This window comes from Pseudophryne corroboree, chromosome 6 (assembly GCF_028390025.1).
Source record: "Pseudophryne corroboree isolate aPseCor3 chromosome 6, aPseCor3.hap2, whole genome shotgun sequence".
Lineage (NCBI taxonomy): Eukaryota > Metazoa > Chordata > Amphibia > Anura > Myobatrachidae > Pseudophryne > Pseudophryne corroboree.
The window spans coordinates 241,953,820-241,972,089 of NC_086449.1; the positions used below are offsets into that span (position 1 = coordinate 241,953,820).

At 48.9% G+C, this 18,270-nt stretch overlaps 1 protein-coding gene across 1 annotated transcript in view; it reads right to left on the minus strand.

Annotated features, from left to right (window-relative positions):
- Positions 1 to 4,445: 4,445 nt before the first annotated feature.
- The window catches only part of LOC134935161 (gonadotropin-releasing hormone II receptor-like), a 31,628-nt gene continuing 17,803 nt past the window's right edge, over positions 4,446 to 18,270 (minus strand). Inside the window, exon 4 of the mRNA XM_063930396.1 lies at positions 4,446 to 5,103. Coding sequence (XP_063786466.1) covers positions 4,628 to 5,103 — 476 coding nt within the window. The 3' untranslated portion in view covers positions 4,446 to 4,627. The remainder of the gene's footprint in view (positions 5,104 to 18,270) is intronic.

An 18,270-nucleotide genomic window follows, 5' to 3' on the forward strand; every position in this document is an offset into this window, starting at 1 on the left:
CTCATTGCGCCTCTTTTTTTCTTTGCGTCATGTGCTGTTTGGGGAGGGTTTTTTGGAAGGGACATCCTGCGTGACACTGCAGTGCCACTCCTAGATGGGCCCGGTGTTTGTGTCGGCCACTAGGGTCGCTAATCTTACTCACACAGCTACCTCATTGCGCCTCTTTTTTTCTTTGCGTCATGTGCTGTTTGGGGAGGGTTTTTTGGAAGGGACATCCTGCGTGACACTGCAGTGCCACTCCTAGATGGGCCCGGTGTTTGTGTCGGCCACTAGGGTCGCTAATCTTACTCACACAGCTACCTCATTGCGCCTCTTTTTTTCTTTGAGTCATGTGCTGTTTGGGGAGGGTTTTTTGGAAGGGCCATCCTGCGTGACACTGCAGTGCCACTCCTAGATGGGCCCGGTGTTTGTGTCGGCCACTAGGGTCGCTAATCTTACTCACACAGCTACCTCATTGCGCCTCTTTTTTTCTTTGCGTCATGTGCTGTTTGGGGAGGGTTTTTTGGAAGGGACATCCTGCGTGACACTGCAGTGCCACTCCTAGATGGGCCCGGTGTTTGTGTCGGCCACTAGGGTCGCTTATCTTACTCACACAGCGACCTCGGTGCAAATTTTAGGACTAAAAATAATATTGTGAGGTGTGAGGTATTCAGAATAGACTGAAAATGAGTGGAAATTATGGTTTTTGAGGTTAATAATACTTTGGGATCAAAATGACCCCCAAATTCTATGATTTAAGCTGTTTTTTAGTGTTTTTTGAAAAAAACACCCGAATCCAAAACACACCCGAATCCGACAAAAAAAATTCGGTGAGGTTTTGCCAAAACGCGTTCGAACCCAAAACACGGCCGCGGAACCGAACCCAAAACCAAAACACAAAACCCGAAAAATTTCAGGCGCTCATCTCTAGTGGATACACTGGACTAACAGGGTGAAAGACATTGGGATGGTGGAGGGGGAGACACTGGGATAGGTGAGGGTTGGTTAGATAGGGAGGTACTGGGCTGGGACAGGGAATGGTAGCACTGACCTGGGATTGCTTGCATGGCCCACTCACTGCAGCACTGCTATTAATGTCCAGAGTGCGAGTGGTCACTCAGCCCAGTAGCAGGAATTGGTTTCGGTGAAAGACAAATAGAGGAGGGGATGTAGTTACTTTATTGAAGGTTAGGATCCCGGCGGTCAGGATACCGATGCCGGAATTCCGACTGCTTAACACGAGATCCGTTATTTCGGGTAATTTACTCATTACAGCTACCACTACTTTGATCCCAGTTTTTTTTGAGTGTTTATATTTTGTGTGTATTTCATTGTATTGATGCATTAAAACATATTATGCCATGCGGTTGTTGGGTTTTGTTGCCTTTTATTGCATGCATTGGAACAATATGAGGCACTATTGATAAGGTGTCTGGCACAGTTTAAATGAAGCATTAGCTAAAAGGACCCTGGATTTCTGAACTAAAGTGCCCACCATATAAGAAAAATCATCCTGCCTCTATAAGGAATGCGTCTATTATGTTCTCTCAGCATACTTAAACACACACCGACACTGTAGCATACATACTCACAGGCCACTTACTTACAAACACAGGGCAAACACATACACACATGCATTCACAGCACACTTACAAACACACTTACATACACATACACATACACATACACACATAGCATACTTACACACACAGCATGGATACACACAGAGCTTCCATCCTCCGTTACACTGCCTGGTGGGGCGCTGTAATAATGGCACGCTGAAGCTGCTCGGCCGCTGCAGGTTCCGTTATGGGTGCTCCGCGTCAGGTGGTATGGACATGAAAGCCACCTGACGCGGAAGCGCTGCTAGTTGTAGACGGCTATCGCCGGGCAGCTCCTTTTGTGGCTGGGGACCCTGGACAAGAGTGTCTCTGTCAGGGGGGTGGGGGGTTTCTGGGTACTCAGAAACCCCCCTGCGTGCGCTACAGTAGTGAAGCAGCTCTAAGTAAAACTACAGCTCCCAGAAGCCCTTGCTGCCCGGAGCTCCCGGCAGAAAGGGCTGCTGGGAGCTGTAGTTTTAGTGCTGCTTCACTAAAGTCTGGTGCCGGACATCGGCGCTAATTACACCGAGTGACTGCTGTGCATGTCTCCGGTCCGAACAGGTAACTGCCTAGTGCCTAGTCTATGTAAGTATACCCATTGGCCGCGAGTGGCACCTCCAGGCGGCGCCCCTCTTCTGCCGGCGCCCCTGGCGAGTGCCATCCTGGCCAATGGGTAGATACGCCCCTGTCTCCTGTAGCAACAGGGGGTGATCTTTTATATGCGCACACAGGCATATTATCACTGCTTGCAGCTGATTAATAATTAAGATTTTTGGGGGGTATTTTCCTTGTATTTCATTTAACAAATAATATTAGCGCCTAGAGACATATTTGCAAAGAATCGAGGAACCAGTAAAGTGACCCTGCACAGGGCAAAATATTAATACTGTACAAAAGGGTGCGGTATAACATGTCACATTCAGAATGTCAACATGGTTTGTGTGTAGACTTTCTGGATGTTAAAATATTCAGTATGTTGACATGTGACATGTCATCGTTCACAGTGTCAACATCGACATAATTTCGACATGTCCAAAGTGTTGACAGTCCTGTTTTTGGCCTGACCCTAATGGCAGCCTAATCTTAACATTGTGAATGTCTACAATACTGTAGACTACCAACGTTCCACAGCCCAGAAATGCAAGTGGCCATCTACAAACAAGAAAATATGTGAAAATGAGTAAGGGAATTGCTAAGAGGCATATTGTGCTGCTTAGGCTTCATAAAGAACTGACCCTCTGCCAGCATAGAGATCTGGTCCTATACTTTTAATGGAATGCATTTTGCACCTTTCAATTGTACTTGTATTTCTACCAAAGTAATAAAAACACTGAAATACCCAAAAGTACAAATATAATAAATACAATGGGCCTAATTCAGATCTTATCGCAGCAGCACATTTGTTAGTAGGTTAGTAGGTGGCCAAAACCATGTGCACTGCAAGAGGGGGGGGCAGCTATAACATGTGCAGAGAGAGTTAGATTTGGGTGGGGTGTGTTCAAACTGAAGTCTAAATTGCAGTGTAAAAATAAAGCAGCCAGTATTTACCCTGCACAGAGATTACCCACCCAAATCTAACTCTCTCTGCACGTTATATCTGCCACACCTGCAGTGCACATGGGGCGTCATACCGACCCGATTGCTCACTGCAGTTTGTCGCAGCACAGCGATCGGGTCGGAACTGCGCATGCACCGGCGCCACAGAGGCGGTCGCTGGGCGGGAGGGGGCTGAACGGCGGCGTTAAGTAGGCGTGGCCGGACCGTTGGGGGGGCGTGCCGTGTCGTCACGCAGCCGATGCGGCCAGCGGCAGCGACACACAACTCCCGGCCAGCCGCAGGAGCTGCGGGGAGGGGGGGGGGGGGCAGGAACTGATATGCACTGACGTGCAGGGCAGACTAGCCCTGTGCTGGGCGTCCCCCCGCATGTCAGGGAAGATGATCGTAGCTGTGCTAAATTTAGCACAGCTACGATCAACTCGGAATGACCCCCATGGTTTTGCCCAATTGCTAACAAATTTGCTGCTGCAATCAGATCTGAATTACCCCCACTGTCCCCTCATTCATATGATTCATTACAAACTGAACAGTCTTCAATGGAATACATACTTTTACTGGTGTCGGAAAAGTTCGCCGACATAAAAAATGTTGACATAATGACTGTCGATCTATTGACTGAATCCACGTGCAGTTAGGAAAAGTAAAGTAAGTGCAACTGTAAGATATAATTACCCACTGTTATATAATAGGATGAGACCCAATCTCCGCCATCTCTTCTGCACAGCAAGGCATGCCAGTGAAAATGCACACTCTCCATACGGGGACCAAATGTCAGGAGTGTCATTCCACAGCATGGAAACTCATTTTTACCCTGCTTTACAAAGCTGGGTGCTGTGCCTGCTTTGTACTGAGCAAGGAACCACCCTTACTGCATCCAACTCCATCTATCGTCTGGTGTAAATGTTTTCTCCTCCGTTCTTGCTACCATTTGATTCAGCAAACTCTTGTATTACTCTGTGCCTTAGCTGTTCTGCAAATTTGCAGTTTGGGGATGACACTATCAAGCAGGTTTGCTAAGAGCGCTGGTCAGGAACAAATAACCCAGGCTTGTATGGGGACTGGTGCCTGCAGGGCAAGCACAGCCCCATTTGGCAGTGCCTTGTGTTCCCAACAGGACGTGGTCATGGCCCCATATGTTTGGCCACACCGTCTAGAAAAATTGGTGGCAGCCCTGCCATCAACTATATGCCATCTATAAATTCATATAAGCACTAGAAATATGTTGATGGAAACATTTGGCTGTATCTGGAATTAAAAGATTAAAAGTCAGAGCACATAATACATGTAGGAATCTTTATGTTGCAAAAATAATAAAACATTATGTTCTACTGTGTTATCTTTATTGACGACTATCTTGCATCTACTGGGAGAACAGATGCTCTTTGCAACACATTGTACTTAGAGCATGCTGTAGGGCATGTTTTTTTTAGTGTTCCACAGTGAATCCCAGTGTAGTCGATGGAAACAGATCTGTAGTTCTATAAAAGACTTTAGACATAGCTGCCATCGAGGCCATTTGTCCTAAACTCCGAGTTGTTTGTAGAACCGTTGTAAGACTGCAGTACTTGCAATTCCTGGTTCAGAACTGTCATCTTTTTAGCACGAAAAGAAGACACTGAACATCGAAATGAACCAGTCACAGAGGAGTTTATGTCTGGGTCTGCTGTCCTTCTGCCTCCACAATAGCGCTGAAGGCCTTTCCGAAAGTGTATAGTAAAAAGTCCATAAGTAATTGGGTCTAAGCAGGCGTTGACCAGACCAAAGATGAAGAGGATGTGTGTGAGAGACTGGGACACCTTCTCCCTCATTGTTTCAGGATAGAACCAGTACCACAAGCCCAGAAGGTAGTAAGGGGTCCAGCAGATGATGAAGGATCCAACAATGACAATGCTCATCTTTAGAGTCCTCATCCGTGCTTTAGGGATGTTGTTTTTGGAACGCCGCAAGTAAACCTCTTTAGAGGAGACTGAAATACAGCAAAAACAATAAAAAAAACTTAATTGGTTTTTATATTTCCAACATAACATTCACAAATATAAAACATCTATTTAGGCATTAAAAATCAAGCTAAGAACAAAGCCATTCCCAAGATGTTAGAAACCATCTACCTTTCTGAGAATAGGCAATAATGGAGAAGTTTACAAGTGAGGTTCCACCAAATACCACATCAGATGCCATTATTTCAAACTAAAATTATTATCCCGGTCTTTACATACAAAAAGAAAGACTGTGTAGGTCATGTAATATGGCCGTAACAGCATAAACTCACCGGCTGGGCATGCGGCACACCTCTTAATGCATCACTCTGGCACGGAAGGGGTTACAGTTTTTGTGGGAGGAATGTAAGGAAAACTGGCTGGATGGTAATTGGTTGGATTCTGTATAGGGGCTGGTCTGACATACATATAGTCTTCAGACCCAGGACATCCTGCCTCTTCCAGTTTTTCCGTGAGGCTGCTAAGTATTATTCCATTTATACATCTCCTATTTCTATCTCATAATCCTTTTATATATATATTCCTTTGCTCTTATTCCACTCTCTCTCCTCTTTGCTTTTCCTACTATATCTCCCTCCACTCCTCTACTTTTCCTATTCCTTCCTTTCCTTATTGCTTTTTGTGTCCCTGAACCCCCTCAATGGCGCCAGAATCAGATCCAGCCGCATCGCTGGCCTCCCCGCCCGGCTCATGGACTCCTCTGATGTCCTGCCGGCCCGGGGAATACCTGCTGCGGCTGGCGTGCGGGAGACTCGGGGCGCGCGCGGCCGGGCTCGGCCGCCCGCTCGTGCTCCCCCACGCTTGCGCTCTCCATCTCCGTCCCCGCTGCTGGCCGCGGCGGGGGACGGAGCGCTGGAGGGAAGGGGATGTGTTTGGCGTCTTGCTAGGGACGGAGTTCTGCCGTCCCTGAGCCCACCACTTGTCGCTGCTGGCGGCCGCTCAGATCACGTGGGGCCGGGACGGAGCTCCCGGCCCGCGGATCAGCGGCTCTCTACCGCCAGGGGGGGCACGACTAGTATTCTTCTAGGTGCAGCTGTAGTAGCTACAATGAGTGAGGCATTTAAAAGAACAAGGCTGAGGGACGGGCGGGGGGTCGTGCGGCTGCCGGACACGTGCAGTCTAGGCAGCATGCGCGTGCCGCTGTTCAGCCAACCAGCTGGGGGGCCCAGATGAGGCCTGACCCCTCTGGTATACTCTCCTCTTCGGCCTTTCAGGTCCGGCCAGCGCCCTCCCGCGACAGGGCGGGGCGTCTCCCCTGCTCTGCTGCTGCGGCTGGGCCTTTGCCGGTCGTGGGTAGGGCAGGGCCGGTCAGGCGAGGGCATTCTGCGTCCACCCGCGGTGTGGCGGCCACCTGGCCTCTCCTGCTGTGGATGGCCCTGGAGCGCCTGCCCCTTCCGGGTTGCCTCCCATGACGATTAGCGCTGCTGCCGCCGCCCGGGGCCGTGCGTCTCCTCCCAGGAGCTAGCTGGGAGCTCTGCCGCCGGTCACTCACCCCATCAGGAGGCGGCGTGCGCTGGCAGATGGCGAACGTTCTGCTCCTCCCCGCATCCTATTTCCTGCCGACGCCGCTGCGGACGGCTCTCGCTCCGACGTCGCGCTGCCTCCGTCTAGTAGTGACGACTCTCCGATTTCTCATCCTGCGGCCAATGCTCGGGATAGGAGTAGGTCGCGGCGCCGGCGATTTGCGCGATGTTTATCGCAGCAGGATGACTGTGCCGTGATAGCTGACAGTGAGGGATCATCCAGGTCCTTGCTCCCGACAGGAGGTTTGCGAACCTCCCGTGGGGCGCGCAACTCGCGTGGAGGCTCTAATCTCCCTACGCCTGCCACTGTGGCTGCACCCTTGGCGGACGCCACAGTTCTGTCCGCAATTTGTGCCGCTGTTGTGTCGGCGGTGGCTCCCTTGTTATCCTCCGTACCCGGAGGACTGGGGCGGCCCACTGCTTCTTTTGCGGAAAGCATTGCGCAATCTCTTACCCCGCTTCTGTCCTCTGGCGCGACGGGCCCCTGCCTGCCCCGCTCCCGGCGGCTGCGGGTCCGGTGGGGGAGCAGGGGAACAATGTCTCTTTTGTCTCCCCAGCCGCGGACGTTGGGTCAGGAATGGAATCAGTCGGTGCATCCACGAGTCGTCCGGTGGCCGTTGGGACAGACGGTATTCCCTCAGGTGAGTCTACGTCAGACCCCGACTGGTCCGAGGGGAGCGCGGTTACACCCCGTAGCGGCTTGGGACCGGGTACTCACTCCAGCTCCTCTAGCGTAGGCAGCGGTGCGCGTAGGGTTTCCAGCAAGCAGAGCAGGCGCCGGGGCACGGATTCTTCCCTTGCCTCCACGTCCTCGGAAGATCTGTCCTCCTCGGACGGCGGCTTGCACAGGGTTAAGCGTCGCAGACGGCGTGAGCGTCGGTATTCAACCTCGTCCACCTCCCAAGTATCGGTGGAGTCGGACACCGTGCACTGCGCTAATATGGCTGTGCAACGTGGGCTCAGGGCCCGGGTCCGGGACCACACCCGTACGGGTCACTATGTCAATATTTTTGCTCTTACTAGCGACGATCGAAAAGCCTTGCTTTCAGTTAAGAAAAGGGGCAGGGCAGCGAGGATGCTTTGCGCTCCTACCCGCATTGAGTTCGATGCATGTTGATCTTTGCGGCGTGTTACCTAGAGACGCGCCCAGACGAACACTTGATCGTTGTGCGATATCACTTCCGCATGCCCATGCTGTACCATAAGTCCAAAGGGTCGGCCTGGCGGCGTTACGATGAGGATTTTCGGCGTAAACAACACGGGCGGCAGATCTATAGCTTCGGTAACAAAGACGCGGAATTGTGCTCGGAACTGACCCAGGGTTCAGCCGGCACTGAGGAAGGCGGCTCGGCGAGACGATGGGCAAATCGACCTGCCTCTCGTTCTGCTGGCGTTTGCGGCGGTTCAGGGCGCGCAGGGCATGGCAAATGCTTCACTTTTAATAATGCGACTTGGGTGGGCGGTGTCGCTTTAGTCACTCCTGTATCAGACGTGGCGGGGCCACGGGATTAAGGGCTGCCCCAGTCCGGGGACCGGGGGTGCTTTCGGCCCGCAGACCCGGCAGAGTTGCGCTCCCGCGGCAACCGGCGCTGACCACAGCCCACACCCCAATTAGACTTCGGGCTTTCATTCCCTGGCTGCGACGGTACCCGCGGCCGGTGTACGCCCAATTCATTTCTTACACTCGGGTTTCGCGTCGGGCTTCCCCTTGCCGATACATTGACGGGTGGGTCCCGGGTCGGGTACGAACCTGCGTTCGGCCCGGAAGTTTCCTGGCGTGCTCCGGCAGAAGGTGGAGGCTGAGGTGTCGTTAGGGCGTCAGATAGGCCCTTTCCGGGGACCCCCCTTGCCAGATTTGGTCTTGTCCCCCGTAGGCATAGTGGCCAAAAAAAAAAAAAAAGACCGCGCCCAAAATTTTGGCTCATCCAACATCTTTCCGGTCTTCTGGGGTTATCGGTTAATGATGCTTTCCCTTATGATCAGTGTAGGGTTGTTTACCTATCCTTTGATTCGGCCATAGACACCATCCGGTCTTTTGGGCCGGGGGGCAGTGATGTGTTAATTGGACATCCAGTCAGCGTTTCGTCTCCTTCCGCTGCACCCTTCCGCCTTTCGGTTTATGGGTTTTAAGCTGGACGATGGCTATGGGCTGTTCTATCTCTTACACCTACTTCGTGAGATTCAGTTCTTTCCTCCACTGGTGTCTCGAGCAGGCGACGGGCGAACGGGGAATTTCGCACTACTTGGACGACTTTCTTTTTTTCGGACTCAGATCGCTGCGTCAACTGGCTGCGGGGGGCATTGCCATCTTCGCACACTTCGGGGTTCCGGTTGCACCTGAAAAGACGGAAGGTCCCTCCGCCTCCTTGGTTTACCTTGGGATTCAGATTCATACGGTCGGTAGTCTCTGTAGGCTCCCTGCGGAAAAGGTGTTGCGTTTACACGACGGTATCCTATATGCGCTGGCTGCGGGCAAGCTCACTCTTAAGCAGGCTCAATCCTTATTGGGCCTGTTTAACTTTGCTTGCAAGGTGATCCCCATGGGCAGGGTTTGTCTGTAGATAATTGGAACGGGCTACCGTGGGGGTTAGCCATCCGCATCATTTTCTTAGGTTGTCCCTCGAAATCCAAAGGGATTTACGTATCTGGGATGACTTTCTAGTTCTTTTCAACGGCATCTGTATTTGGCAGAAGGCGGTCGTGTCTAGCCCGTCCCTGGAGCTCTTCACGGACGACTCTGGCGCTTTTGGGTTCGGAGCTTTTTTTTTTTTTTTGCTGCCCGATGGTGCGCCTCTCCTTGGCCGGGTGCCTGGCTTAACATGGGCCTCACGACGACCATGCTGTTGCTGGTAATTTTTTCCCATTCTGGTCGCTTTGGAATTGTGGTACGATGCCCTTCGTAACGCACATGTTATCTTCTGGTGCGACATTAACCAGCAAAAATCCACGTCCTTGCCGATCCTGCGGGTCATTGCACGGATAGTCTTGCTACGCTTGGTGAACAACATTATGTTGCGAGCCAAGCATGTCCCGGGCGTGCGTAACGACATTGCGGATGCCCTGTCTCGTGGCGATTGGCAGCGGTTTAGGCGCTTGGCTCCTGTAGCTCTAATCCAGGGGGAATTATGTCCTGCTTATGGGTGGCAGGTTATCCGCCCGGATTGGAGGAGTTAGCCCACAGGTCGTTGCCCCTCAACTTTTCGGCCTATCGGGCCGCCTGGGAGCGGTGGTGTCGCTTCCTCCTGGAGAAAGGCCGGAGTGGTAAGACCTCTCACAACTTACTTTTAGAATACATCTGGGTTTTGTACTCCGACGGGATTTCGCGGGCGTCTGTTAGCAGGGTTCTGGCGGGTATATCAAACTTTCTGCAGCTTCGGGGGAAGTGGATTTTACAAAGTCCTTTTTCCTCCGGCGGGTGTTGAAAGGTTGGGCTCGGGCGATCCCGCCTTGCCCGCATACTCGCCAGCTGATCATTGGTGCCTTGCGGAGGCGGATTTTCGGATTCCTATGGAGTTTTTTGCTCTTCAGGATACGAGGTTCGCCTCTTCATGGCGGCCTTTACAATGGCTTTCCACGGTGCGTTCAGGGTGGGTGAGCTGGTGTTAGTCTCTCGGACTTCTGCCTCGCCCATGCTGGCGGCCCACGTCGTCGTGCGCCCCGGCGGTTTGTGGTGTGGGATTCAGCGCTCCAGGACTGACGTAGTCGGCAGGGGGCAGTGGGTTCGAATGGGTCGGCCTCGTGTGCGGGGCATTTGTCCAGTTGCCGCGGCCCAGACTTATTCGTCCGTACGCCCTCCGACGTCCACCGGGTGGCTCGTCCATTGTGACGGTTACCCGTTGACCAGATATCAATTCCGGTCGGTTTTGGGGCATTGTATTTTATACCTGGGTCTATCTCCGGCCGACTATGGGACTCAATCTTTCTGCATCGGCGCTGCTTCAGCAGCCGCTGTGGCGGGTTGGTCCGAAGTCGAAGTCCGAAGGTGGAGGTCTGGTGCAGTCAGACGCTATATCAGGCCTTTTCCTCCCAGTGCGCCCATTTGAGGACTAGCCGCTCGTCGCAGTTGCACTTTGCGATTGCGGGGGCCTTGAGGAATTTTTGTTTTATTGTTGGTTTTAATTACGGCTGACAAAGTTTTGCGTTTTTGCCTCATGTCAAATTGGGCGACTCCCCCCCCCCTCCTTAGGGACGCAGGTTAGGTTGCCCATTTTCTCCATACCATATTTCGTTTATTAACCTCAGCCACACCCTTCTTTTGCAGGAAGGTGGCAAGATCCGCGCTTTATATGGTTTGTCGGCCATTCCTATGTATGCTGGCTGTCGGTGTCGGCTCTGGCTTGCGCAACGATTAAATTTCCGGAGCTGCAGGCTGTGCGCTGGTTGGGGCGTAGAGGCTTCCGCTGGGCTGGCCTACGGGATTGGCTGGTCCTGCCTGTGGGTGGCAAGGATCTGGTACGCCGGGTCTTGAGGTCTGTTTAGTGTGTTCTGTTTTCTTTAGTTTGAGTTGTGATTTGTTTAGTTGAGTTGAGTTTTCGCTGCGGTGGCAGGTTGGTAACCTGGCAGTTGGCCGGTTTCTGAACGGTTATTTTAGTTTAACTTAAGGAGTTTATTGTTAGTAAGTTCGGGTGAACTTTTAGGTATTTTTATAGTCTTATTATTAATTGATGGCCACAACCGTACCTGGTGAGGCCCATATGATAGATCATAAACATATGTGGATATCTGGGCCGGAGGCCCAATTTTTACCCCGCAGGGGCGGAGCGTACCTCCGTCCCTACATACTGTTGGTGGGCAGGGGTAGTGGCAGAAGGTCGACCCCTGTCCTTGGATTTTGGATTTCCGATGTCTGGGATGGAGGCAGGAGGCCAATCCCGGAACATCTGGGGCAGAAGGCCCCTCACACATGTTTTTTATTGCTCGGGATGGAGGCAGGAGGCCGATCCCGGAACATCGAGGGCAGAAGGCCCCCTCACACATATGTTTATTGCTCTATTTTGTCATATAATTTGGGATCACCCTTATTAAGTTGTTTATCATGCTTAACCGTTCTTCTCCCCGCCTTCTTAGTTAGAGAGGGAAGTCTGCATTTTTAGTTTTAGTATTAATAGGCCTTCCTCTCAGTTAAAATAAAAAGCTGACCCCTTTCACGCCAATTACAGTTGTTGTGTCTTTATTTACTAAGATAAGTGTGCTTGAGTGGCGTGCGTATGCATCTGACGTGTGAAGTTTAAGACTGTGTAGGTCATGTAATATGGCCGTAACAGCATAAACTCACCAGCTGGGCATGCGGCACACCTCTTAATGCATCACTCTGGCACGGAAGGGGTTACAGTTTTTGTGGGAGGAATGTAAGGAAAACTGGCTGAATGGTGATTGGTTGGATTCTGTATAGGGGCTGGTCTGACATACATATAGTCTTCAGACCCAGGACATCCTACCTCTTCCAGTTTTTCCGTGACCCACCCTCCCGCCCTGGGGAGTTGAATTTTTGTTTCTACAGTGGGGTTCCTTGTGTCGGCTTTTGGTGGCCGGTTTCTGAACGGTTATTTCAGTTTAACTTAAGGAGTTTATTGTTAGTAAGTTCGGGTGAACTTCTAGGTATTTTTATAGTCTTATTATTAATTGATGGCCACAACCGTACCTGGTGGGGCCCATATGATAGATCATAAACATATGTGGATATCTGGGCCGGAGGCCCAATTTTTACCCCGCAGGGGTGGAGCGTACCTCCGTCCCTACATACTGTTGGTGGGCAGGGGTAGTGGCAGAAGGTCGACCCCTGTCCTTGGATTTTGGATTTACGATGTCTGGGATGGAGGCAGGAGGCCAATCCCGGAACATCTGGGGCAGAAGGCCCCTCACACATGTTTTTTATTGCTCGGGATGGAGGCAGGAGGCCGATCCCGGAACATCGGGGGCAGAAGGCCCCCTCACACATATGTTTATTGCTCTATTTTGTCATATAATTTGGGATCACCCTTATTTAGTTGTTTATCATGCTTAACCGTTCTTCTCCCCGCCACCTTAGTTAGAGAGGGAAGTCTGCATTTTTAGTTTTAGTATTAATAGGCCTTCCTCTCAGTTAAAATAAAAAGCTGACCCCTTTCACGCCAATTACAGTTGTTGTGTCTTTATTTACTAAGATAAGTGTGCTTGAGTGGCGTGCGTATGCATCTGACCTGTGAAGTTTATAAAGATATGTGCGTTGTCCAATAGGGGAGATTGCTGAAATCTCATTCCAATTCATGATGACTATGAAAAGAAAGTTTCTGCTACTTAGGATCTGCGTTATCTGGAGTCATTCTGTATGCTGTAGCTGAAAAAGTAAGCATGATAAATTGAGATGTTTATTTGAGGGAAGAAATTGCATTTTTTCTGCATATATTGGGAATGAGAATTTTCTGTTTCCAGTTAGATGTTTATTTGAGGGAAGAAATTGCATTTTTTCTGCATATATTGGGAATGAGAATTTTCTGTTTCCAGTTAGATCTTGTGCTACAAGAAAACAAATTGTATCCTCCAGATTGATTTAAATGCAACACATCTGAGCAATAGAGAATCAAATGACAGCAGGGAAATAGTTTATCTGATGTAGACACGTTTTTTCCCCTCTTTTTGGTTACCTGTGTATGTGCACATCAATAGTTTGTTGTCAAATCTCAATTATGCTGCCAAATACAAATTTGAAATCTTAAATGTTTCACAGTAATAAGATACAGAATACTGAGCTATTTCAAAATCAAGGTCACGCAAAGGGCATTGGGATATATTTTTTTTTTTGTATGTGCTGCTCGAGGTTTAGTGGTCTGTTAATAGCATGGAAGAAAGTTCTATTATATATGAAACCACCAGACCAGCAATAGCTGTCATGAGGTGTTGCCGGCTGCATCTGGCGAAAGCTTCCCTCTGTAAGACATGGGTGCGACAAATCACAAAAAGAAATGTTGATAATACAAGTACCAGCAGCTGTCTACCTATCACTATCGTCATCAAGGGTTTTTTTTAATAGTCATTTTTATTGAAACTGACACTGAATTCCAGACTGAAGGGCCCCATACACTAGCGCAATATGTCAGACGGACATGTAGCGGGTGATCACCCCCACCAGCCTCCCGGGGGGCAGGATCGCCCACGATACATCGTATGCTGTTCTTTAGCATACAATGTATCTTGGGCGATCCCAGCCACACCTGCGGGGTCGGACCAGATTGAATGTGCAGCACATTCAATCTGGGGGATCCGATCCGATGCTCACGGGAACACGCATCTGATCGGATCGGTAACGCCTCCAAAATGCCTGATTTCATCCGATATATCGGGCTGAATACCCGAAATTGGATGAAATCGGGCATTATCGCTCTAGTGTATGGTGCCCTTTACAGTACAGTGCGTTTGTGTGACCTGGTGAAGCATTTGGATTTTGCAAACCACCACATATCGGGTGTGATTTCAAACAAACCATAGGTTAATAAATACTGCTATTTTCATTTATATATAGCATTTTCAAAACCACATTCACTGTTCCCCGAAATAAATGTTATATTTTACATAGAACTAGCATACAACTAGAAACAGAAAGCTTGTGAAATAATAAAAAGAAGAAGAAGACGTTTTGTAAAGCAGAGTACAAAACATGAAAGGAATGCAATTACAAACAATATAAAGCTACATGGAATAACATGTAAAGGTGACCTTACCAAACATACTTGGCAGATAGCATCGGACTACTTTAATGCATTTTAATTGCATCTTAATCGGGATTAAGTCTCTGAATCTGAAGTACAACAAATGAGTGGCCAAAGCTTTTTCCATGCCAAGTTCTGTTGTTATTATTATTATTATTATTATCCTTTATTTATATGGCGCCGCAAGGGTTCCACAGCGCCCAATTACATAGTAAATACCCACATTATCAAAACAGGATAACAGTGACTTACAGTTGAAGACAATGTAGGACAAGAACAGGGTAACTAAGCATAACTACACCAGTAGACGACACAGAGATAAGTTTCAAGGTGGCCAAAAAACTGCAGGATTTGGGCAGTTGAGGATTATTAAAGTAAGAAAAGGATAAGCACATGAAGGAAGAGGACCCTACTCGTAAGAGCTTACATTCTAAAGGGGAGGTGCAGACAGACAGGGGTGACACAGATGGGGTAGACCAAGCAAGCTGTTGTTCTCTATATACAGACTCAGTCACACAGAGATACAGTATACAATTGTCACATATCAAATGAACCAGCATAGTCTTCTGGTGCGTCCTAGTTGCATCGCATTGCGACTAAGATGCATTTTGCAAAATAAGACGCCTGATGCTAGCGGAGTTGCACAGGACCTGTCAGCTCACTCGCACCAGGCATCTCCCACTGCAACATGTGTTATCCCTTCACTGGGCTTAATTCTTAGGGGTCTATTTATTAACATTATTTTTACTAAAATAATATAAAAAAGGTTGTTTTCACACCCTTTTCACATTATTTTAGTATCACCTGAATGTATTAGGGCATTTGGAGCAGTTTTCATGGAAAACTGCTCCAAACCCTTTAATTCACTTTTTTTTTTTAGTAAGCCACATCGCATTCCCCATACTTATAATGGGAAATGTGATGTGGCCAAATTTACAACAAAAAAAAAATGTGAAGAAATACCGCAGTGTGCCCTGTGATAATCTCACCAGCTCAGGGCAGCACTGTTATAGGGAGGCATTTGCCCAGCTTTATCTGCCCTTGGCAGAGAAAGCTGAGCGGGACCCAGCTCCAGTGATCAGCTATGTGTGTCCGATGGACACACAAGCTGATCAAAGTGTAAAAAGGAAAAACTAAAAGGAAAAAAAACAAAAACCATACTCACCTGTCCAGTGATCCGGTGTCCACTGCTCGGCTGAGCGCTGCTGAGCGCCGGGTCCCCCATGTGCTGCAATGTGACCCCGCTGCAGTAAAGTGACACTGCAAAGCGGCAGCGCACTTTACAGCATCGGGGGTCACCACAGCACACAGGATCCGGCGTCAGGCAGCCCAGCAGTAGCAGCGTGGACCGGCTCCCCGGACTGGTAAGTATATTGATCTGCTGGGGGGGAGGGGATCCGCAGCGCGTGGGGGTAGTCGCGATGGGGGGGGGGGGGAGGGGTAGACCGGGTGGCGGTAGCATTTTTTTCCGAAAAATACCCCGATGATGCTGCGGAGTGTCATCGCAGGGACAGAGCTTGACCGTAAGCTCTGTCCCTGCATGCGATAATTGATACATCCCTGCGATGTAATCAATTATCGCAGTGCGAGTTTGGGTGATTTTATCACCTGTCATCCGCATCCTGGATGCGGATGGTGATAAATAGGCCCCTTAATGAGAAAAAGCACAAAAGCATGTGACCTACCTTCAGGTAAAATCAGCCCCATGCTTAAAGCATGATTCCTCTTTCCACAGCCATTAAGCAGTGACCATTCTAATGATCTGCTTGGTCAGACATTACTCAGCTCCCAACCAATTCAAATTAGAAGACATTCCATATGAGCTGGAGATGAGGACTGAATACAATTAGATGCTATGGCCCTGGACAAACACAACACACCTTAGAAAATTATCAAGAATGCTATTGGTTAATAGTGCAGATCTAAAAATAAAAAGGTAACTTATTAAACTGCAAAAATGAATGCACACAGCCAGGGCTGTAGTGAGGGAGGTGCGGCAGGTGCCATCGTATAGGGTGCAATTCCCTGTGGATGGCATGACTGCTACCCTGGAAGATTGCAACAGTGAAGCCATAGGAATGGAGCGGCTCACCCGGCCCAGCTACTATCCTACTAATGCAGTACTGTACCTTTCATTTCATTACATCTCATCTGACAGTTACAAAAATATAATGGGACTAAAAACTACATCTCCTGGCAGCACCTTCTACCAGGATAGAAGAAGGAGAGGGCCAAGACCAAGATCACATGAGTGAAGAGCCAGACTATCAGTGGAGCAGTAGAGTGAACTATCCCCACGATCAGTAGCATTGGAGTAGTCTGAATGGCAGCATTGTGTGGCTGAATGTGACCTGATGGCACTACAATGTGGAATAATATAGGGGTACTACATTGTGACCTAAAATGGGTGCCCTACAATGTAACATAAATTGGGGGCATTACTGTAAGATGTCACATGGGGGTAGTGCGGTGTGGCATAATGTGGGGCACTACATTGTGATCTAATGTCAGCTGGGGACCCTACAGTGTGGCATAATGAGCAGGGGATACTACAGTGTGGCATAATGAGCAGGGGATACTACAGTGTGGCATAATGTAAGTATGAATCATGTTATGGGGAAGTTCATTATATGTGCCTGTTACTGTTATATATATGTGCCAGCTTTTCTGTTACTTCAGTGCCATAGTATCATTAATATTTCCTTTGACAAACCACTAAGCTGAGCAAGATAATTAAAACAAAAGTTTCTGTGACCTTTCAGGAGTCTGTAAATGCAGGACATGCAGTGTAATATTTGGCTATGTACATCAGATGAATGTTGAACTTCTTTGAAAACTAGAGCAATAATATGTACTGGAAACATTTGCAATTTAACAAAAAGAGAGTAAGATGTAACACCTCAATAAAGGAATACAAGACATATATAATAAAAGAATAGGTGGGGGAGAGAATATACTGTAGAGAGGGGGTGAAAGAGAGAAAAATCCAGAAAAATCAATATAAAACTATGTATGCATGTAAAGGAGAGAATATGGCACAAAATCAATAAGAGATTGGGGGAGGGTGCCAGTGCTCTCTCTCGCCTTGGGTGTACATACTTCTTTTTACGGCTCTGCAGACAGCACTACTGCAATGTTAGTTTGTGATGCTATGCATCTATTTTTGTCCAAATACAGTATGTTTTTATGGGAAATCCTAAGGGGTCTTTTCCTAGAACAGAGAAAATCCCTGTTTTGCGGGAAACAGGGCTTTTCTCTGCTTAGTGCCATTCACAGAGAATGAGGAGAAGTGGAGAAGTTCCTGACTTCTCCAGCGGCACCCTTGCTCCATGTCTGAATCGCATCCCCATACTTTATTATGGTGTGTGCAATCCATTAAAGGACAGAAAGGTCAGCTTTCTGCTTCTCCTGTGTGTTCAGATTCGCCATCTGAAGCCAGCGTAATCTGAACATTAATGTGAAAATGGTAGGGAAGCTCAATGCTTCCCTGTTCTCTGCCCGGCACCCAGCACTTGCTCCACCACCTCGATATCCCAGGTGCCCCCCCCCCTCCTGCAGCCTCCCCTGACCTCAGTTGCCAGCATATGTACAGAATGAACCAGGCTGCCAGCTCCCTGCTTTGCAGAGGACCACAGGAGAAGACAGCATCGCCAGAGCCTTGAAAACGGATCGCTTTGTCGGAAAGGTAAGTATACATGAATTGTTACTTAACTAGAAAGCTATATATCACATTGAACTGATGCGATATATTGCGAAAAGCAACAATTCTGTTACTGTTTTCTACATGAATAGACGCCCATACCTTTTGTATATCAACTTGGCATCCTCTATAGTCGCAAAGACTTTGGCATCTTCTGATGATGTACTTCGCAGAGACTCATTTCACACAGGTGGAGACTGCAAAACCTATACAACAGGAACTGTACTA